The sequence below is a fragment of the Euprymna scolopes genome, chromosome 34 (genome assembly GCF_053919585.1).
Source record: "Euprymna scolopes isolate OS-2025 chromosome 34, ASM5391958v1, whole genome shotgun sequence".
NCBI classification, from domain to species: Eukaryota; Metazoa; Mollusca; class Cephalopoda; order Sepiida; family Sepiolidae; genus Euprymna; species Euprymna scolopes.
In genome coordinates this window covers 6,933,505-6,957,864 of record NC_136515.1, presented here as the reverse complement: position 1 = coordinate 6,957,864, position 24,360 = coordinate 6,933,505, and the positions used below count along the sequence as shown (strand labels likewise).

Sequence of the window (24,360 nt, the reverse complement as noted above, 5' to 3'; positions counted from 1 at the left end):
AATTCTTTCTAGAAAGGCATCAGGGATTACGGGAGGAATCACATAAAGTTTGGCAACATCCTAAGTGAAAGTTAACCACTAGACTACCACCATCACCTCCCAGCAACACAAGACGATAACGCCAGAGAAATAAAAATACTTCCGATGTCATATGACTTAGTGTTATTTTTTTACTGTCATCATTTCAGATAATTCCAGCCCTTGTTGACTTATTGAGACATTTTCCATTTCATGCTGGACAAATTTCTCTGTCGTGTCTGCAGTTTATTCACTGGGCAATTAAATATCTCGAAGAGAACCACAGTCAATCGGTAAGTTATTGTGTCCCAGCACTGTGTGGGCGATTGTTTTCCATCATACCTTATCACTACTGACGTTGGCAACCGCACTCAGCATTATTTCAACCACAGTCGTTTCAATGTTGAGTCGTTTTTGTGTTTTTAAAAAAATCAGTTTTCAGTTATTTTTAGTTTCTTTTCGACTGTGATTTTGGTTTTATACTGAAAAGAACTTTTATTCTGAACTAGCTTGGGTGCCTGGCATTGCCCGGGTATTTGGAGGTGTGTGTTGAGCAAAAAAAAAAAATGTGGTAGGAGGCAGGCAGGCTCGAACCCACACCACAAAGGAGGAAAAGAATGTGGAAAAAAAAAAATGTGACGTCTTTGCAGTTGTGTCCATCGCCAAACCGAAAGTCGCAAATGTTTAAAGTAAGGCTAGTCAATCGAAAAGAGGAGATGCCTTTTTAAAATATCGGCGAAAAAAGTGACCCCTCCTTGTAGAAGAGTGCCTAGTTTAGGATGAAGGAATGAATGCTTTTAGCCAATTTTCTGATATTTGTTGTCTGAAGGGTCGAGCTTCAAAACGATACCAATGCTGTGAAAATCTGTCGCCTCTGTCAAAAGTTTTAGGTAGATATACAAACATACATACATACATACATTTAAACAGACAGATAATCTTCTATATATATAAAAGCGAAAATGTATGTTTGTATGTTCGCTTTTTCTGTATGTCAACAAAAGGCTTTTTTCAGAGAAGCGGTCGCTCGCTTCACAACTTTTAAAAACTTTTTATATCACATATAAATCGTAATATCTCACAGTTAACAATGAAGTTCACCTGTCTATTTAATTTGCTCAATTTCGGGAGGATAAATATTCAATATTTGTCACTTGCCGCATGTGGGTTAGTCTTTTTCCTATAACATCTTGGGGGGGGGAGCGTTCAGCAGTAAATGAATACTATCCCGCAGTCAAACTTGACCTCATTAACTCATTAAAACGGGCACCTGCCAAATCCAAGTAATTAAATAAATTCAAACGTGTTTCCGTTAGCATCTCACGGTGGGGCAATGGTTAACGTTGTACGTTTTTTGTTTTTTTTTCACACTTTAATTTACAACTTTGCCTCAACGGTTCGGGTTCGATCCTCATACTTACTTTTTTTTTTTTTTTTGTAAACCCCCCACCCACCACCTCTAAACACCCCCGGGCAATGCCGGGTACCCCTCGCTAGTTTATAATAAAATCGTCTTCCTGTCTGTTTGGTTGTTTGTTCACAATTTAATCATTACTAGCATGTGCACCCAAGGGTGGAGAGATGGTATAGCAAGACTATTGAGCTACGAACCTCCTAAAAAAAAATGAAATGTATTATATTGATGTTGATATTCTGTAGATATCGCAGGAATCAATCTGATTGGTTATTAATTAACAGAACATATTTTATTTCCTAATTCGAGACAAATGAGTTGATTGAACGCCTTTATTTTTATTTATTGGTCTTCAGCCTTATTGGTTGTCACATGTTCAATAAAATATTGATTCTCGTGTTCAGTTAAATAAGTTCAGGGATCTTTTGGCATTACTAACTAGCAGAGCATTACCATTATCAACTAAGGGTGAGTTATTGATGAAACAATGATTTATTGATTAGGATGGAAACTAGCAGGACTTGTGGAAATTCCACAGCGGAAGCATTCATATGTAATATACTGATGTTGGCATTCTGTAGATGTTCAGTATAAATGGAGACGCTCTGATATCATTGTAGCTCTTTTGTTAAAACTGCAAAAGTATTCATCTAAGCTAGCAGCGACACCCGGCCTAGGCCGGTCATAAAATACACTTAAATATGATATTTTAATTTATGCAGATTTCATATATATTATTATAGAGTTAATTTTCTATCGATTCTTATAAAGTTGTGATTTCAAAAAAAATATATCCATATGATTTGGGTGCATCAGTTTGACTTGAAACCAAAACTTATGAAGAATTCTTGGTAAAATTATTTATTACAAGAAATTGAAAGTCATAACGATCAAACGACAGTCACTTGAAAGAAAAAAAATATAAGCGTGACACAAAATAATACACACTATCATATTAATCTATAGATAATGCTTGCCTCAAAGAGTACTAGCACCGATGGACCGTTCCCCATATACATTACAAGCCAATTATCTAAATTGTAACTACTTACTGCAGTGTTCACTTACACTAAAGCTTTTTATATTTGTACTAGTAGGGGAGGAAGTCATTGCCTGGTCATAAAATATGGTTTAAAAAAAAAAATATCCTGGTCATAAAATATGGTTTAAAAAAAAAAATATCCTGGTCATAAAATATGGTTTAAAAAACAAAATATCCTGGTCATAAAATGTGGTTTAACAAAAAAAATATCCTAGACATAAGATATGGTTTAAAAAAAAAAATATCCTGGTCATAAAATATGGTTTAAAAAAAAAAAATATCCTGGACATAAAATATGGTTTAAAAAAAAAATATCCTAGTCATAAAATATGGTTTTAAAAAAGAAAATATCCTGGTCATAAAATATGTTTAAAAAAAAATATCCTGGTCATAAAATATGGTTTTCAAAAAAAATATCCTGGTCATAAAATATGGTTTAAAAAAAAAAATATCCTGGTCATAAAATATGTTTTAAAAAAAAAAATATCCTGGTCATAAAATATGTTTTAAAAAAATATATCCTGGTCATAAAATATGGTTTTAAAAAAAAATATCCTGGTCATAAAATATGGTTTTAAAAAAAAATATCCTGGTCATAAAATATGGTTTTAAAAAAAAATATCCTGGTTATAAATATGGTTTTAAAAAAAAATATCCTGGTCATAAAATATGGTTTTAAAAAAAAATATATCCTGGTCATAAAATATGGTTTAAAAAAAGAAGCAAAAAAATAGATTTGGGGTGGCATTTTATGTTATTAAAAGATGTGGTAGATGCGTGCAATAAATTTGAGAATTTTAAAAGATAGGCGAGAAAAAAGCGTTATAAAAAAAATGCTGCATGCTGGGTGCAAACTAAGTTAAGTTTGTAAGCAAACACTATCAATTGGACCAAGACAACATAGATGTTATCACATTGCAAATTTATCTCTTTAAAATGGTACCGTTCATTCATTCACGAGTAACAGTGTTGAAACCAAGATTTTCACCTGACACCCTCTTCTTCAAACAAAACAACATTTCTACATGAAATAATTGACGATTTTTTTTCTAATTTTTCGATATTATGTGTCCAAGAGATTGCTCTTTCTAACAGTGCCAGGTTCATGCCTGTTCAATGTGGATGGCAAAAGTTTTTAGCGGACATACAAAAAGAATAAACACACATGACGGAGACTTACAATATAGACTAGCATAGGTACCCAGCATTGCCCTGGGGTGGAGAGATGGTATAGTAAGGCTATAGAGCAACCAAACCCCTTAAAATAAAAAATGAAAATAGCAGTGAGTACCTGTGCGAACTCAAAAAAAAAAAAAAAGAAAAAGAAAAAAATTAGCTACAGTAGCCAGGTTCAATGACTGCCACCAAACATATATAGGTGAAACACAACGTAAATTAGAAATAAGACTTAATGAACGTAGAAAAGACATAAAAAATGGGAACTCCTTAAATGCACTTTTCTGCCATTGTGCTGAACATGATCACTCGTTTGATTTTGATCTTGCAAAAATTATCAAATTCATTGTAGATAGAGCTAAACGAAGACTTCTAGAAGCAACACTTATTTCAAATACTAGCATCATCACGCAAAGAAAGGGGTTCATCAATTTAGCCCCTATTATAGGAAATATAATAATCAGAGAGCAAAATATGAATACAGATCCTGGGTAATCAGTCTATATGTCCTTAACCGTCTCTCCTCGTATAATTAAAAAAAAAAAATAATAATCGATTCAGTACATGTACATGTTTATAAATATATATATATATATATATATATATATATATATATATATACATATTAGTGGTGGGACGATTAATCGGAATCGTTAATCGTAAGAATCATGTATTTTGGGAGGTATCGGAATCGCATTGTTAAAAAATACCTTAATTTTCCGATTCATTCATTACGATTCTCTTAGTCTGATGTTGAAAAAAAGAAAAAAATTTCCTGATATTTCTAACCGCAAGAGAGAAATGTAGCATGTTATAAAAAGAAACCAAAGAAATTCATTATTAACAGGGCAATGCTTAGTGCCCCTCCCTTACAAGATTCATTCATTCAGATCTATTGTAATCAAAACTACAAAAGAGTTAACTTGAAAAGAAGTATACAGGGCTCTGCATTGCGAGTAAAAATAAAAAAAACGCTTATCTTTTTGGCGATTGTTTTTTTTTTTTACTGACAAATCTTCTAATACTGAATGAAAATGCTTTTTCAACTTATATTTTCTTAAAATAAAACGAGCAAAGTAAAATTATTTAAACAGTAAAAGGTTTAATAGAACAATATACATTTTTTTCTTTTTTTAAAAGAAGGCTTTTGAAAGAAATATCTCCAAAATGAAATTGATCACGTATTATTTTGCAAAGTTTCGACAGTCGTCGGCTTCTTTTGAAGTTTTAAAAAAATCGGCCCCATACCTATCTCTTCCAAACCTAAAGTTATTAAATAACCCCTTCGTTAATTTAAGGGTAATTAATTCAATTCAGTCAAGTTTTTTTTTTTTTTTTTAATTTCATTGAAATAAAATCCATTATTTTTTTTTTCTCCAGAAAGATAAAACCCTGAATTTGATTATATAAAAAGCAGAATAATATAATCTTTTTTCTAGAATTTTAAATTGAAAATTAAGTGTTTTGCGCAGTTTTTTGCCGAACGAAAAAGAAATTAATATATATATTTTTAAAAGGTTTTGTAATCAATTAATTTTTATGTCTAAATAATATTTACGATTAATTAAATAATTTCATTTTAAAAAGTATTTATAAATAGAATTTTACTTAAGACTTATAGTTTAGCAATATTGAACCGCATCAACCACGTGTGAATTGAACACAGTCAACCAAAAAAAAAAATTCAAAAGAAAATGCATATTTGCATTTCATTATGTAAACTTTTATACATTGGTTTCAAAAATTAAATTCTATAAGTTTTTTTTGTTAACTACCGGTTGGTACAATTTACCGCGCCATCCCTTTATATATTTTTCTTTTTGTCTTTTTTAGCGGATTATTTTCAATTAATTATCCAAATAAGTGACTAGCTTTAAAACAAAATTTAATAGTAAATTATTTGTTTACAGATAAACTGAATTTTCTAATATGGCCCAAAGTCCAAAAAAAAGTCTTTTTGAAGATGATGAGTTGAAAGCCATTTGCAAAGTCTGTCAAATTAAAATATCGCGAGGAATAAAACCATCTAACATGACCACAACCAACATGTTAAAACATTTAACTATGAAACATCCAAATAAATTGGAGGAGCAAAATAAAAAAGAAAAGGAACAAAAAATTACCAACTAGTCACTCAGAGCAGATTTATTAGTGAGGGTCGAAATCGCAGTGTCTTTTTTTTTTTTTTTTGCCTACGTCACCATCTAGGTGTCACCATTTTTTTTAACCCTCCTTAACTTCAAAGAGTAAATACAATATATACAACTAAAAAACTAATTTTTAAAAATGCTGATTCTATTCATGAAAAATTCTTTTAACTAGAAATTAAAACTTGGGTAAAGATAGCTGACTGACAGCAACAGGAGCACTGGTTAACTACTGAACCACATGGAAAGGTGTGGGGGGGGGGAAAGGAAATTAAATGATGATAATAAATTATGATAACCATCTTTGAAAGGCTCTAAACTCCTAAAATTTACTTTAAAATTTTAGGCGGCACTCCCCGGCGATTTTAAAGCACTCTCTCTCTCCCAAAAAAAAAAAAAAAAAAAAAAATTTAATTTTTAAGTTTGGGAAAGATATATTTATTATAACCGAATTCCTGTATGAAGACTGGATCTACTTTATTGGACGTTAATTTGTGAGATAAGTAATTTTTCAATGTTTAATATGTTTTTAAAGTTTCAATTATCAATTAAATTTTTTTAATTGCGTTTATTTTTCAATTTATTTAAAAAAAACAGGGTTTTAAATGTATTTTTTCAAGGTAACAAGCTTCGAAAGAAGTCTAATAAAAAAAAAATCACTTAATTTTTAATTTCGACAACCCTGAGAATTTAATTATTAAAAAAATATTGAAATGTGACATTTTTTTATTTAACATTTCTATTAGTTCAATTAATTTTCTTTCAATAATTCATTTCACTTAACAAACTTCACCATTTTTTTTTTTTTTTTATCTTTTTCTGTAATTTTGGTAATTATGTTTGCTCAATTTTATCTAGTATTTCATTTGTTTTTTATAGTGGTATCATTTTTATATGTGTTCCTTTGATATACCCAATTTCAAAATTAGTTTGGCTAAACTTATTCTTCACCTTAGAAACAATGTGTAAAAGCAATGAAAAAGTAAGAAAAAATAATAGGTGTTAACTACTCCTTGTGAATTATGGAGGTCTGAAGAACTGCCGTCACAAATACAACTATCAATAGCCAAACAAAAAATCGTTTTTGAAATTCCTTTAATTGGAACTTTTTGCTATACCTACCTTTTGGTATAAAACACAAAAACTTTCGATTAATGGTATTTCTCATATATGGTCGTTAACTTTGGAAAGGTTATTTTGTATCTACGGCGCCATGTCACGTGGTATATTGTTTTTTTTTTTCATTACGCACGTTCATTTATAAATTATTAAATTAAATATTTATCTTTTTTATATTTAATTAGTATATATTTTCTTTCTCTTCCGCTATATTTTTTTTATTTAATTCATTAAATCTGTTAATTATGAGGACCAAATAATGAATCGTGTGTATTTATTCTCTAATTTTCTTGTTTTTGTTCTGTTATATAAATTCTATTTTATTTGTTTTTTCTCTGAAGGATAAATTCTATTTTCTTTGAGTTTTTTTTTTCTGTATTCCAATTAAGTAAAATAAATTTTCTCTAAAATAAATTTTGCTAATTTTTCCGTTTAGTTTACTATATAATTTTATTTAATCCAAAACACGACGGTGTAGACATAAAATATCTCTTCCAAAGTTAGGGAACATATTTGGGAACTACCGACCATAAGTATAAAACTACCTGGTATATTTCAAAACAATAATTCCCTAGGAATCGGAATCGTACTTGGTATCGGAATCATTATTCAATATTTTCCTGGAATCGGAATCGTATAAAAATTAGGAATCGTCCCAACACTAATACATATACATATATATATATATATATATATATATATGTTACTATATTGGACTGTTAAAGACGCGTTTCTCATTTTTATTTACTGTTTAATTTTTAATTTTTCGTTTGTATGTGTATATGTACTGTGTGCATGTGTGTATGTGCGTACTTATATGTTTATATATTTAAAACTGACGTGGCACCTTCTCATTGGCTATACCTCCTCCTCCTTCCTTCCTTCCTTTTCCATTCCCCTTTTCCCCGTGCATGCTCATACTTTCACTACACCGATGAAGACTGAAGGATCGGTCGAAAATTATGTACTTATAAAAAAAGTTTTTTAATTTTTTGTCATAATATTATTTTTTATTCCTGCACGTCACCAATTGAAAACGAATAAAGAAAAGTTATAAGCTTTTATACTTTTCGTATTCTTTTTTATTCGTATATATATATATATATATGCATGGAATAATCCAACCTTTCCGCACGCACATTTATAGTTTCATCCCAGAATGGGAAGGATTTTTTCCTTTTTCACTCGTATGAGGTCTGTAATTGTTTCTTCAACATTTTTCCTACAAAATCCTGATGATGTCCCCTGAAATAGGGACAAAACGTTGATTATTATTTTATTAATTCTCGGTTTTGCTTCTCAAATAGCACACACACACATATATATATATATATATATATATATATATAAAACTTTAGTTCCTTCAGCTATAATTGAAACCAAAACTTATGAAGAATTCTTGATAAAATTATTTATAAATAAAATAGATTACTAAAGTGCCATCAATACAATTGATTTTTTTCAAGTATTCTAATAACTGCGCCACAGGTACTTATAGATTTTTTATTCCCAGGGCTAGCATGCCCTTGTTCTGTCAGCCATGACTGGTTAGAGGCCCTTAGTAATTAACAATTGTATTTTTCAAGTACTATACTAATCTATTGGGAAAGTGATATTCTCCTGAAGGTTCAATTCTCAGTGTGGGCGATCCAAAAATACAGTTGTGAATTATCAAGGACTTCTACCCAGTCATGGCTGACAGAATAAGAATATGCTACTCCTGTGAAGTAAATAAAGGATACCATTCATGAGTTTGACTTGTTTTCTTAGTTTAAAAAAACATTGCTTGATCAGTTTACATGATTTTTGGAATATGGCATTTTCCTTCTGTGACGAGTACATATATAATAAAGATTTGTTTGTATTTTCCGTAATTTTTAGAATTTGAATTTATACTAATTTCGACATCACATGTAAGTACATAATACTGTTTTTTATTTGAAATGACACTAATCCGCAGAAGAACCTAATGATTAAAACCAGTTTAATACGCAAATAAATTTCTTTCTTCAATGTTCCGTTCCAGAAAAACGGCTTGGTAACGACGCTTCGCAGACTTGGTGAAGAACTTTACCATCCCCGAGGAGCAGTGGTACCAATTCTTTCGAAGGATACTGATGAGGATGATGACGATTCTTCAGAGCAAAGACTAAGCAAAGCGACGGTAACAATTTCCTTGCCAACCCATTCATCTTCTTCTCCTGAAGACAAAAGCAAAGATTCTCTCTACTTAAAGAATCCCAACCCGCACATTCGTCTTCTTTCCTGTTTTATTATTCTGCGGACAATGACACAAGGTTAGTAATCTATAATATAAATGGAATTTTTGGTACTTATGCAGAGGAAGTACCGTGCTGAAATAAAAACGTTTTTTTTTTTTTTAGAAACCCATTCTTAACATGCGGAGAGGAGGGTGTTTTGTAACTGTATTTTCACCTAACAATTTAATAAACAAGATACTACAAAACTTGAATTAAACTGCCAAAAAAACTAATTTAAAAAAATAGCACAGTACCTTCTCTCTGTAAGTTTCAAATTTTTTGTCTGTGTGTGGGTATTCTCAATAAAATCAGACACTACAAAAGACACACTCACAAAGTTGATGTAGCTAGAATGAGGTGCCTTCAATAAGTGTCCAGACTCTTTCGTACAGGCATTTAAAATTGTTGTAGATTCTTGCAAAGTATGTTATTGCTATACATCTTATAAGACATCTTGCTGCCCAAAGCCCAACATAGTGCTCCAGTAGTTGCTGCCCCGGTTAGTAGCCCCCCCCCCACACACACACACACCAAAGTGGCAATGTGCCTTGTTTGGGGTGAAAATGTAATAAAAAATAAATAAAAAAAATGAAATAAAATAAAAAAAGATGACTGACCAATTTTTATGATATCAGATTAAATGAACAGCTACAACAGGAGTTAAAATACACTCTACTAAAGCCTTATTTTCACACTTTAGAAAAACAGTATGCTATAAAATTCTGTTTTAAACTTGAAAAAAATACCACAGAAACGTATGGAATGCTTCAGACTGCTTTTGGACCATCTTGCATGAATTGAGCATCAGTTTTTGAGTGGCATAAGAGATTCAAGGAAGGCAGGGAGTCTCTGAGGGATGATGAAAAGTGTGTCCGGAGTAAGGAAGTCAGAACACCAGAGTTGATTGGCCAAATAAAGAATTTCATGGATAAGGAGGGTTGTGTTTCTATAGAGACATTAAGTGCACAGTTTAATGTCAGTGTGGGAACTGTACACACACTTATTCACGAGGAATCGAAGATGCAGAAGATTTGTGCAAAGGTTATCCCAAGGGTACTCTGAGAAGATTTGACGATCTGACCTAAATGGGCATCAAGACAGTTCCTCACCCTCCCTAGTCCAGATCTTGCTCCCTCTGACTTTTGGTTATTCACTAAGCTCAAGAGAAACCTTAGAGGCTGTCGTTATGGGACAATTGAAGAGATGAAAGAAGCTGTGACGAGGGGCATTGACACGCTCACACAAGCGGACTTACATGAGCTTTTCCAGAAGTTGTTGGAATGATATAACAAGTGCATTGCAGCCGGAGGAGATTACTTAGTAAAAGTGCTCAGACGATAAAGTCTGGAAACTTATTGAAGGCACCTCACATATTTTTGTCATATTTTTATTGGTGAGCAATCACACACACACGTTACATTTCCATCCGAAACTGTTACAGCAATGCTCGTACTGCTTTATGCTGCCTTTGATCGCAGCTCTGGTCGCAAAAAGAAATAAGGCTGAACAGTTAAGTGAGAATCTACCAGGTTCTCGTCCGCACGATTCTCCTTTATGGCTGCAAGACTTGGCCTATGCGGACAAGTGATCCATTCAAACCTGCGATGTTCGATCATTACTGCTTACGTTGCATCTTTCATGTCCGCTGGTAACTGTTTATCTCCAACACTACAGTCTGCACTTGTTGCAAGATCCACTCTCTCCAAAAAATCTCTCCTGACCCAGCAGTACGTTTGGAGAAACGTTGTGGTGGCCAATTCAAAACCTGACTCGGGACGGTGAAGCAGGATGCCAAACTGATTCTGGGTTCTCACCTTTATGAGGTCCATCGCTGGAACTGTTACACTCAAAAGCAGCCTTGGATCTGTTACACTCAAAAGCAGCCTTGGATCGCCTAGCCTGACCAAGCAGTGTGAAAGATTTAAAAAATCAGACTGATTTGCATGCGAGAAAAAAAGATATCTTTCTCTTTTTCTTTCATAGTCTCTTTCTTTCTCTCTTTCTTTCTCTTTTTCTTTCTTTCTTTCATGCTTTCTCTTTTTCTTTCTTTCTTTCTTTTCATGTTTTTTTCCCACACATACCTGACCAATTCCAGGTGCTATCATAGACCCCAGCTACCGAGTTTGACAAATGTCAGCAACTTAACCCTTGTACTCTTTTTTGCACTAACCAACCTACACAGCAAAATCAGTTTTCAACATGCCGGCATAACCTATATCCCCGAGTAACCATTGCACTCATAATTGATGAGCAATCACACGCGTTACATTTCCGTAAATGAGTGATTCGAAACTGCATCGGCAATGCTTGCATTTCCTTTGATTGCAGCTCTGGTCTCAAAAAAAAAATAAAGCCGAACACTAAAGTGAAAATCTACCAAGCTCTCAAAGAGACCATTCTCCTTTATGTAGGCAAGTGACCTATGCAAACCAGAGATATTGGACCATCACTGCTTGCACCGTATTCTTCATTTCCGCGGGCAGTCGTTTATCTCCAACAATACGTCAGCGCTTGTTGCAAGATCCACTCTCTCCAAAAAAACCTTGCTAAATTTTTATGACGTGTCCCAGCGTATTATAAACATCCCCAACCTCCCCATGTTAAAAACAGCTTTCGGAATAAACATGCCTCAACCTCGAAAGCCGTTCTTAACATGGGAGGTTAGGTTTGTTTATACTACGCTGGGGTAGGTCGTAAAAAAATACGAAAATCTCACCTTGCCAGATGCCTTCATTGGTTCGCCCATGCCATTTGATGCCACCCAGATTACTTTATCCATAGAGTTGTCAACCCAGCAGCACCACTACCACCAGGTTGGAAGAAATATTGTGCTGACCAACTCAAAACCGTGTGTTTACATACCTGGGATGTATATTTTGTGGATGTGGATCTGTATAATATATAGTATATAATGTATACAATCGTGTGTGTGTCACGTATATACCGTGTATAGGGAGATCTTAAGACATGTACCTTTTTCTCCTTTCTTCGGTTCGTGCCACTCGCGATGGTTGCCTTCAATCTGAAAAGCAAATCATACACGCTCCTACGACTTGTTTTTTTTTTTTTTTTTTTTTTTTTACACAGGCATCACCACATTATCAAGGCCCAGAGGCCACTCAAGGATATTGATAGTGTTTATTATTATTTATAAACAGCCTTAATCCAGGATCTTCCTCATTCCTGGGAGGGCCTTTGCATCACTCGATCTGGATCTCTTTTCCTCTTTTCTGTTTCCACATCTTCGCTGTAAGAATCTCTCGTTCTGACCAACTGATTTTAGTTTGATTAAAGCACTCCCTGACTGACTAGAAACGAAAAGCAAACTCTAGCATTCAAAGCTGGTGACGTTGCCGCTGTACCAACGTGATATGAACCGATTAAAAATAAACAAAGATGAACGTACAAAATGTATTATGACTTTTTCCAATGTTGACCCATTTTTGACCCCTTAAAACTATTTTAACCGGCTAAAGACCAATCATTTAAAGCTTCTAGCACCGCTCTGCAACTTTTAGTTTCGGAGGAGATAGAGTTTGAAAATATGGAAACGGACAGACAGACATATAGCCTTTTATATATTAGATACATAGATTTATAAAGAATCGGAATTGGTAATTGTATTGGAATCGGGAATTTAGTACGGAATCTGTAATTGGGTTGGAATCAGGAATTTAGGACGGAATCAGTAATTGTAAAGGAATTTGTAATTGTATCGGAATCGGGAATTTAGTGCAGAATCGGTAATTGTATTGGAATTGGGAATTTTGTATGGAATCGGTAATTGTATCGGAATTGGGAATTTTGTATGGAATCGGTAATTGTATCGGAATTGGGAATTTTGTATGGAATCGGTAATTGTATCGGAATTGGGAATTTTGTATGGAATCGGTAATTTAATCGGAATTGGGAATTTTGTATGGAATCGGTAATTGTATCGGAATTGGGAATTTTGTATAGAATCGGTAATTGTATTGGAATTGGAAATTTTGTATAGAATCGGTAATTGTATTGGAATTGGGAATTTTGTATAGAATCGGTAATTGTATTGGAATTGAGAAAAATATTGGAATCATCCCATCAGTAATTGCTAGTGACAGCAACAGAAAATTAGGTTAAAAAACTTCAAAGATTTTTTTCGAATTTGATTTCGATATCCCCCCAAATTTCAATATTTTTAATTCCCGATTCTGATTACGATTAATCATCTGAATTCTACATTATTTAGCGATAGAAATTCCAATTTAAAGCTTGAAGATTGGCAGACCAGCAGAGAAACTCCTAAAGAGCACATTTAGTGATAAAAATCCGTTTCAAAGAGTTTATGATAATGCATGGAGATCTGAAGACATATCTAATAAATCGCATGCAGCAAAAAAAAAAATGATTTCTTGAAGAATTTCTTGCTTGTGCATCTCTTTTTCCTGCCAGACTGGACAGTGCAGCCGCATCAGATGAAGATGATCAATTTTGTCTTTCTGTTGCTATGTGCTGCTTATTTATGTCATGAACAGCTGCCAATCGCACCCAGTCATCCGAGGCGCTTGCGGTGATTACACTTTTCCGAATTGCGTGCTTTATTGATTTCATTTCGTTCACTTTTCAAAGCGGACGAGACACAGCAATGTGCACTGGCAAGCATGTTTTTAATATCGACCTCACATGACCTCACGCTCATTTCACTCGGGAGGTTGTATCATTTGTGTCTTGTCGATTTCGTGAGCCAGATGTTTTCTTGGGTAAATGCGACGGAGAGATTCTGGTTGTCATATTTGAAAAAAACTTTCTTTACATAAATAAAGAAAATTGATTTGCGCATTTATTGCTGCTGGAGAGGTATTTAGCGCCCTCTTACTGCAAAAAACTTGAACACCAGGGTTGGAAAGTGGAATTGAAAACTCAAACACCCTTGCTCCGAGGAGGAGCACTCTGACCTGCAAAGAGTGCCTGGGCAGCCCCGTCGTGTTCTCTAGTAAGGGCACCTCATGTGATTAGCAATAAACTAATCCCTTTCTCGAAGAGGAAAAGCAAAGCCTGGAAGGGTGGACCTCCTAGAAATGCACAGGACCGTTAGTATTACACCACAATCAGTGGGAATTAGATCATTTAAGCTAATTCTTTATTGCTGCTGGAGTTTGACTTAAGAAACTGGTTGACGACACAATAAAACATTTTGACACATCTTCATTTTAGCTTTTTTCAGTTTAGAAAGAGTTGAATTCAGGGTAAGGGGAGATAATAAAAAAAAATTACAGAATTTTGTTAAAAATTTTTCTAGAAACAGACGTGAATGCCTTAAATTATTGATAAATCTTAATTTATCTGGAAACTTCTTTTATTTTAAAATTTAATTTTTTTACAAAAAGTGTTTGTTTGCTAAAAAAAAGAAAATGTATTCATACTATTTGGTTTCTGTTGACTGTTATTTTGATCTTGAGTGTCATTTTAATCTTTAATGCCATTTTGAGCTTGTGTGTTATTTTCATCTGATGTGTTATTTTCATCTTGAATGTTATTTTCATCTTGAATTTTATTTTCATCTTCTGTGTTATTTTAATCTTGAATGTTATTTTCATCTTGCGTGTTATTTTCATGTTGAATGTTATTTTCATCTTGAATGTTATTTTTATCTTGAATGTTATTTTCATCTTGAATGTTATTTTCATCTTGAGTGTTGTTTTCATCTTGTGTGTTATTTTCATCTAGTGTGTTATTTTCATCTTGTGTGTTATTTTCATCTTGAGTGTTATTTTCATCTTGAATGTTAATTTCATCTTGAATTTTAATTTCATCTTGAATGTTAATTTCATCTTGAATGTTAATTTCATCTTGAATGTTATTTTCATCTTGAGTGTTATTTTCATCTTGAATGTTATTTTCATCTTGTGTGTTATTTTCATCTTGAATGTTATTTTCATCTTGAGTGTTATTTTCATCTTGTGTGTTATTTTCATCTTGTGTGTTATTTTCATCTTGTGTGTTATTTTCATCTTGTGTGTTATTTTCATCTTGTGTGTTATTTTCATCTTGAATGTTATTTTCATTTTGAATTTTATTTTCATTTTAAATGTTATTTTCATCTTGAGTGTTATTTTCATTTTGAATGTTATTTTCATCTTGAATGTTATTTTCATCTTGTGTGTTATTTTAATCTTGTGTGTTATTTTCATCTTGTGTGTTATTTTCATCTTGAATGTTATTTTCATCTTGTTTGTTATTTTCATCTTGAATGTTAATTTCATCTTGAATGTTATTTTCATCTTGAATGTTATTTTCATCTTGAATGTTATTTTCATCTTGTGTGTTATTTTAATCTTGAATGTTATTTTCATCTTGAATGTTATTTTCATCTTGTGTGTTATTTTCATCTTGTGTGTTATTTTCATCTTGTGTGTTATTTTCATCTTGAATGTTATTTTCATCTTGAATGTTATTTTCATCTTGTTTGTTATTTTCATCTTGAATGTTAATTTAATCTTGAATGTTAATTTCATCTTGAATGTTAATTTCATCTTGAATGTTAATTTCATCTTGTGTGTTATTTTCATCTTGAGTGTTGTTTTCATCTTGAGTGTTGTTTTCATCTTGTGTGTTATTTTCATCTTGTGTGTTATTTTAATCTTGAATGTTATTTTCATCTTGAATGTTATTTTAATCTTGAATGTTATTTTCATCTTGAGTGTTGTTTTCATCTTGAATGTTATTTTCATCTTGAATGTTATTTTAATCTTGAATGTTATTTTCATCTTGAATGTTATTTTCATCTTGAATGTTATTTTCATCTTGAATGTTATTTTCATCTTGAATGTTATTTTAATCTTGAATGTTATTTTCATCTTGAATGTTATTTTAATCTTGAATGTTATTTTCATCTTGAATGTTATTTTCATCTTGAATGTTATTTTTATCTTGAATGTTATTTTCATCTTGAGTGTTGTTTTCATCTTGTGTGTTATTTTAATCTTGAATGTTATTTTCATCTTGAATGTTATTTTAATCTTGAATGTTATTTTCATCTTGAATGTTATTTTCATCTTGAATGTTATTTTTATCTTGAATGTTGTTTTCATCATGAGTGTTATTTTAATCTTGAATGTTATTTTAATCTTGAATGTTATTTTAATCTTGAATGTTATTTTAATCTTGAATGTTATTTTCATCTTGAATGTTATTTTTATCTTGAATGTTATTTTTATCTTGAATGTTATTTTCATCTTGAATGTTATTTTCATCTTGAATGTTATTTTCATCTTGAATGTTATTTTCATCTTGTGTGTTATTTTAATCTTGTGTGTTATTTTCATCTTGAATGTTATTTTCATCTTGTGTGTTATTTTCATCTTGAATGTTATTTTTATCTTGAATGTTATTTTCATCTTGAATGTTATTTTCATCTTGAATGTTATTTTAATCTTGAATGTTATTTTCATCTTGAGTGTTGTTTTCATCTTGTGTGTTATTTTCATCTTGAATGTTATTTTCATCTTGAATGTTATTTTCATCTTGAATGTTATTTTCATCTTGAATGTTATTTTCATCTTGTGTGTTATTTTCATCTTGAATGTTATTTTCATCTTGAGTGTTGTTTTCATCTTGTGTGTTATTTTCATCTTGAATGTTATTTTCATCTTGAGTGTTGTTTTCATCTTGAATGTTATTTTCATCTTGAATGTTATTTTCATCTTGAATGTTATTTTCATCTTGAATGTTATTTTCATCTTGAATGTTATTTTCATCTTGTGTGTTATTTTCATCTTGAATGTTATTTTCATCTTGAGTGTTGTTTTCATCTTGTGTGTTATTTTCATCTTGAATGTTATTTTCATCTTGAATGTTATTTTCATCTTGAATGTTATTTTCATCTTGAATGTTATTTTTATCTTGAGTGTTATTTTCATCTTGTGTGTTATTTTAATCTTGAATGTTATTTTCATCTTGAATGTTATTTTCATCTTGAATGTTATTTTTATCTTGAATGTTATTTTCATCTTGAATGTTATTTTCATCTTGAATGTTATTTTAATCTTGAATGTTATTTTCATCTTGAGTGTTGTTTTCATCTTGTGTGTTATTTTCATCTTGTGTGTTATTTTCATCTTGTGTGTTATTTTCATCTTGAGTGTTATTTTCATCTTGAGTGTTATTTTCATCGTGAGTGTTGTTTTCATCTAGTGTGTTATTTTCATCTAGTGTGTTATTTTCATCTTGTGTGTTATTTTAATCTTGAATGTTATTTTCATCTTGAATGTTAATTTCATCTTGAATTTTAATTTCATCTTGAATGTTAATTTCATCTTGAATGTTATTTTCATCTTGAGTGTTATTTTCATCTTGAGTGTTATTTTCATCTTGAATGTTATTTTCATCTTGAATGTTATTTTCATCTTGAGTGTTATTTTCATCTTGTGTGTTATTTTCATCTTGTGTGTTATTTTCATCTTTAATGTTATTTTCATCTTGAGTGTTATTTTCATCTTGTGTGTTATTTTCATCTTGTGTGTTATTTTCATCTTGAATGTTATTTTCATTTTGAATGTTATTTTCATTTTAAATGTTATTTTCATCTTGAGTGTTATTTTCATTTTGAATGTTATTTTCATCTTGAATGTTATTTTCATCTTGAGTGTTATTTTCATCTTGTGTGTTATTTTCATCTTGTGTGTTATTTTCATCTTGTGTGTTATTTTCATCTTGAATGTTATTTTCATCTTGAATGTTATTTTCATCTTGAATGTTATTTTCATCTTGAGTGTTATTTTCATCTTGAGTGTTATTTTCATCTTGTGTGTTATTTTCATCTTGTGTGTTAATTTAATCTTGTGTGTTAATTTAATCTTGTTTGTTATTTTCATCTTGAATGTTATTTTAATCTTGAGTGTTAGTTTCATCTTGAGTGTTATTTTCATCGTGAGTGTTGTTTTCATCTAGTGTGTTATTTTCATCTTGAATGTTATTTTCATCTTTAATGTTATTGATGTAATCTCTGACGATCTCCAGTAGTATTTTGTTGCATTCGGAAATTTATACAAGTATTTTTAACAAAAACCTTATTTTATCCAAAAACCTTTATGTGGCTAAAGTACTTGCTTCAATTCAATTGTAACTAACCTTCTTAACTTACTTAGGACTTCTTACAAACTATGAATGACAGAGTTAGAGCATGCTGTCCCCATCAATTAAATGAGTTTTCTTTAGAAATTCCTTGCATTTTCCTGAGTTTGACAGAAAAGATTTCTGTGTTCTCTGGCCAGGCTTTTATTTATCTTTCTTCCTTCCAAATACAATTTATATATCCCTCCCACCTCATTGTAATGTTTTTAAATCATTGAAATAGTTTTTAACGCGTTTCAGATGTTCTGTGAAACGCCCTCTTCAGAAAGTATTCAAAATGTAAAATATTTAAAATATATTTGAATATAAAATAAAAAAATTAATAAATAAAAATACGGAATAATCAAATTATTTTAAAGAATACATACCAATTGTTGGTGACCTTACTCATTTCTTTCTCTCGTTGGAATCACTCACCCCATTATACACACACACACACACACACACACATATGTGCATGTGCATTTATGTGTATTATAATAGAAATTATAATATATATTTTAATATATAGATATATATTATATATATTTATTATATTGTATATAGTATATGCAATATATATATATATTATTTAATATATAGTATTATATATATAGTATTATATATGATATATATATTGTAATATTATATATTTTATATTATATATAATGTATTATATGTTTTATATAATATATATATTATATGTAATATATTATAATACTATCGAAAGTTTTAGGCAGGCGTAAAAATATACAAACATGCAAACATTTAAACAGACAGGTGAAATTTATATTATAGATAATATATAATATATATATATATATGTTATATTATAAATAATATGTGTATTATTATATATATGTTATAAATAATATGTGTATTATATATATATATATATATATATATATATATATATATATATATATATATGTTATAAACAATATGTGTATTATTATACCTAAATTGCTTAAGGAGTAGATAGGCTCTGTCTATCGCCCGGCTTCCATACTCCTTCTTTGCCTATTAGTCAAGCGCAGAGACACTATCTCGGTGATTCGACAGAAACACCCAGCGGTAGATCTTGTTTCCTGGCTAGGGCAATGAACACCGTTCTTCCCCATTCCCAGCACGCCCCACCCCTAAAACTGAACATTTGGGAGTGCTTGAGTATAAGATATGCCTGAGCGATTAGATTGGGTTGACCTTCTTCTAATGGGTTGAGGGTACCGGATTGACAGTTCCTGGCTGCTGTTCCCGACTGGTAGTACAGGAGCCCTAACTCTTTGGTAGCGCTTAGAGCGGCTGCTCCATCAACAGTTGAATAATATCGGGTTGTTTGTAGTGCCATGACGCGCATGGAAAGGGACCCTGCACTCATCCCCGGTGGGCTTTCCTGAGGCCACAATCCTAATTGGAGAAAGGTCAGCTGATGGTCTACTTGTGATGTATGTCTGAAGCTCTGCATAACCTCTTGTTTAGCTCCCCCTTACCGAAACTCTTAAAAAAAATATGACAGTACAATTTAAAAATAAGCTTAAACCAGGATTAGGGACAAACAAATTCAACTTGCCTCCTCCCTTGAGGCTCTCATTCACAAATATCCGTGGGCTTAGAACTAACTTAGCTGATGTTGAAGCATTTCTCTTAACAAATACCCCGGATATCTTAGCACTAAGTGAGACTAACCTACACTCCTCCATTCCCTCTAACCACTTTAACATGCCTGGATATCTCCCACTCTGCCGTAAGGACTCTGACAGACATATGCACGGACTTGGAGTTTACATTCGTAATACCCTTCCCTTGACTAGAGACACAAACCTAGAAACAGATAATCAAGCCTTTATGTGCTTTAGACTAAACATGCAACACAATATTAGCTACTATTATTTTCTCTACCGCTCTCCCTCGACTCAGGACTGCTCCATAATAAACAAAGTATCTGACAGCATAGACACGGCACTGTCCCTCGACATTAGCGCACAAATACATGTATTTGGTGACTTTAATGTCCACCACAAAAACTGGCTTGGATTCTCTACTCAAACAGATGCAGCGGGCAGCACAACCCATAGCTTCGCTATATCTCACTCCCTATCAAAAATTGTTACGTTTCCAACCCGTTTCCCTGACCAGGAAGAACAACATGCATCACTTCTAGATCTGTTTTTGACCACAGTTCCCGATGACTGCATAATGAAGGCCCACAGCCCACTTGGGAACGCTGATCATGCAGTGATAATGGATGAAATCGCCCTAAACTCTAGACCAAAAACTGAAGAGCCAGTGCTCAAAACAACGAGATATTATAATAAGGCTGACTGGGAAGCCATCAGGGAACTAATTAGAGATGCTCCATGGAAAAATATTTTCTCTCTCCCTGCTGAACAATGTGCAAACGAGACCACTGACTGGTTCAAAACTGCAATCGAAGCGCATGTTCCCATGCGGAAATTTTATAGTAAGCCCCACTCTCCCCAATGGTTTACATCGACTTGTGCAACTGCCATTGCTCAAAAGCAGCATGCATACCGTAGGTTTAACCGACATCAGTCCAGTTCAAACAGACTGAAGTATATAGAAGCTAGAAATAACGTTTAGAAGGAAATAGCGACAGCTAAGAGAGAATTTACGGAAACCACTAAAAAGCGCATCGAAGCACAAAAACTAGGAACTCAAGACTTCTGGAAAATTTACAACAGTGTAGTAAATAATGGGCAGTCAACAATCCCCCCACTAACCAACAATCACGAGGTTGTCTCCTCAGCAACTGACAAGGCTAACATGCTTGCCAGTCGGTTTGCCTCAAACTCCACACTGGACCCTTCCAACCACCCCCTACCTGACTTTCCTATGCGGACAGACGCCACACTAGACGATCTGAAAACCACCCCTGCTCAGGTGCATGCTATCATAAAAAACCTTGACACCTCAAAAGCATGTGGACCCGATCTTATCCCAGCTGTGCTATTAAAAAAGTGCTCAGCCGAAGTAGCTCCAGTTCTCTCCAAACTCTACAACAAATGCCTTAATGAAGCTTGCTTTCCGGGCTGTTGGAAAACTGCTTCTGTTGTACCAGTATTCAAGAATTCTGGCGAAAGGACAGACCCATCAAATTATCGCCCCATTAGCCTCCTCCCACTTTTTGCCAAAATATTTGAGACCATAATTAACCATGCTCTAGTCAATCATCTTACAGATGCTAAACTACTGACTGACAAACAATATGGATTTAGACAAGCCCGTTCCACAGCAGACATCCTAACTGATTTCTGAACGTATATACCATTCACTGGACAACGCGGGGGAGGGCAGAGCTGTAGCTCTAGATATATCTAAGGCTTTTGACAGGGTATGGCATGAGGGTCTCCTCAGGAAGATTAGATCATACGGTATCACTGGTAGAATACTTAACATAATTAAATCCTTCTTAGATAAGAGAAAAATCCAGGTTGTCCTCGACGGTCGTACATCTAAACAATATGATATAAATGCGGGGGTGCCCCAGGGTTCTATCCTTGGACCTCTATTGTTCCTGATATTCATAAATGACCTCCCCGACAACATTGCCTCTGAGATGGGTATATATGCTGATGACACTACACTCTATGGCAGGCACGACAGGAAGACGAATGAACACATTTCTAAAGAAATGGCAGAAACACTAGAGGAAGACCTCCAATCTGTAGTGGAATGGGGACAAAAGTGGTTGGTCGCGTTCAATGCTGCCAAGACTAAACTAGTTTCATTCAATAATTACAAGAAACCCTCTCTACCACCCATAGCAATGGCCAACGACTCTTTATCTGAGAGTCCATCTTTCAAAACGTTCACAAGAAACATGAGTTGGAACAATTACATTGAAGGCATTGCCAGAGCCGCTGCAAGAAAGGTGGGCTCTCTCTACCGTGCTAGAAAACTACTAACACCCGAAAGTATCCTGTACCTCTATAAGGCCACCATTCGCCCATGTATGGAGTATTGCTGCCACATCTGGGCTGGTGCATCTGCTACTAGTCTCTCGCTCCTTGACAAGGTTCAAAAGAGAGTCGCAAACCTGATAGGCCCTGAACTGGCATCTAAGCTTCAGCCTCTGTCCCATCGACGAAATGTTGCATCCCTCTGCCTTTTCTACAAGTATTTTAGTGGTGAATGCTCTGACGAACTGCAATCACTTGTGCCCCCACGACGTGTGCACCCTCGACAAACCCGACAGGCTGCTAAATCCCACCCCCACACTGTAGAGATCCCTAGATGTAAAAGATCTTTTTACTCCAATAGTTTCTTCCCCAGAACCGCTAGACTCTGGAATTCCATTCCAGGTCCCTGCTTCCCCAACAGTACTGACGTGCAGAAGTTCAAGTGTAACGTGAACCGACACCTTGCTGCCCAAATCCCTACATAGTACCCCAGTAGTTGTTGCCCCTGACAGTAGCCCCCTACACCAAAGTGGCAATTTGCCTTGTTTGGGGTGAAAATGTAATAAAAAAAAATAAATAAATAAAAAATATATATATATATGTTATAAACAATATGTGTATTATATATATATATATATATATATATATATATATATATGTTATAAACAATATGTGTATTATTATATATATATATATATGTTATAAACAATATGTGTATTATTATATATATATATATGTTATAAACAATATGTGTATTATTATATATATATATATGTTATAAACAATATGTGTATTATTATATATATATATGTTATAAACAATATGTGTATTATTATATATATATATGTTATAAACAATATGTGTATTATTATATATATATATGTTATAAACAATATGTGTATTATTATATATATATATATATTATAAATAATATGTGTATTATTATATATATATATATATGTTATAAATAATATGTGTATTATTATATATATATATGTTATAAATAATGTGTATTTTATATATATATATGCTATAAATAATATGTGTATTATTATATATATATATGTTATAAATAATATGTGTATTATATATATATATATTCTTGTCAATGCGTTGGGCAATAACATATCGCATATGATAGATTTGATTTTTAAAACCTAATGAATCAGAATGGCATTATACGTACTCTTCAGAAAATAAAAACACTTTTTTGCTATTTTTTACTTCACTTATTTTTTAGCTTTTAAGATATTTGTAAATAATCGTAGATATTATAATCTAGGGAGTATATAAAAAGTCGTAAAAAATAGTAGCCCTCTCGAGAGCCACCCCCCGCAAAAACCTGTTTTGTATTAATTTAAGTATCTAGCTGACAGGATGGGGCAACAAATAACCAGCTTAATGGTGTAGCCATAGGTCCTCCCCTTGGACCAGCTTTGGCAAATATTTTTGTGGGTTTCCATGAACAGGGTTTATTATCTGGTCCTTTCGTTACGTTGACGATGTTTTTATAACATGGAGCTAATTATCAAAAAAAGATGTTTTAAATGTAATATTCAAATAACGTTACTTTCTGAATATAGATTTCCTTTGAAATATAGATAGGAATCATGCTGAATCTAAAAGTATATGAAATGCTTCTTTTAGTATGAACATTAATTTGTGAAATCTTTTGGTTAAGTATACCTTAACTGATTATTACCTTAACTGATTATTACCTTAACTGATTATTACCTTAACTGATTATTACCTTAACTAATTATTAATCAAATTGTTAAACAAACAGACAGGATGAGTATTATTTAATTATGTATGTATTGCGGACTATTATCCTCATCTTTCTTAGTTGTTTTTTCACAACGTTTCGGCCAACTATTCCTCTGGCCTTCGTAAGGTGGTTACCGCGACGGGATAGGAACTCTGAATCTCCTAACTGCATTCTCAGCAATTACGTCGATCCATAGTTGGTGTCGTCTCGAAAGCCCGACCCCCCCCCCCATCTGAAAGAAAGCCTTTTTTTGGGACATACAAAAATGCGCGTGGCTGTTTTGCCTTTTTTTTTTTTTTTTTTTTTTTTACATGGGCATAACAACTTATCAAGGCCAAGAGGCTACTAGAGGATAAGGGTTAAAGAGTGTACAGTAGTCGATTGGATAATATAGTAACCGTTAGT

General features: G+C 32.7%; 1 protein-coding gene across 1 annotated transcript in view; it reads left to right on the top strand.

Moving 5' to 3' along the window:
* LOC145259105 (coiled-coil domain-containing protein 138-like) overlaps positions 1 to 24,360 on the top strand; it is a 152,019-nt gene that overhangs the window by 79,123 nt on the left and 48,536 nt on the right. The window contains exons 10-11 of the mRNA XM_080116761.1: positions 189 to 311; positions 8,943 to 9,213. Of these exons, the coding sequence (XP_079972887.1) occupies positions 189 to 311; positions 8,943 to 9,213 (394 nt within the window). The remainder of the gene's footprint in view (positions 1 to 188; positions 312 to 8,942; positions 9,214 to 24,360) is intronic.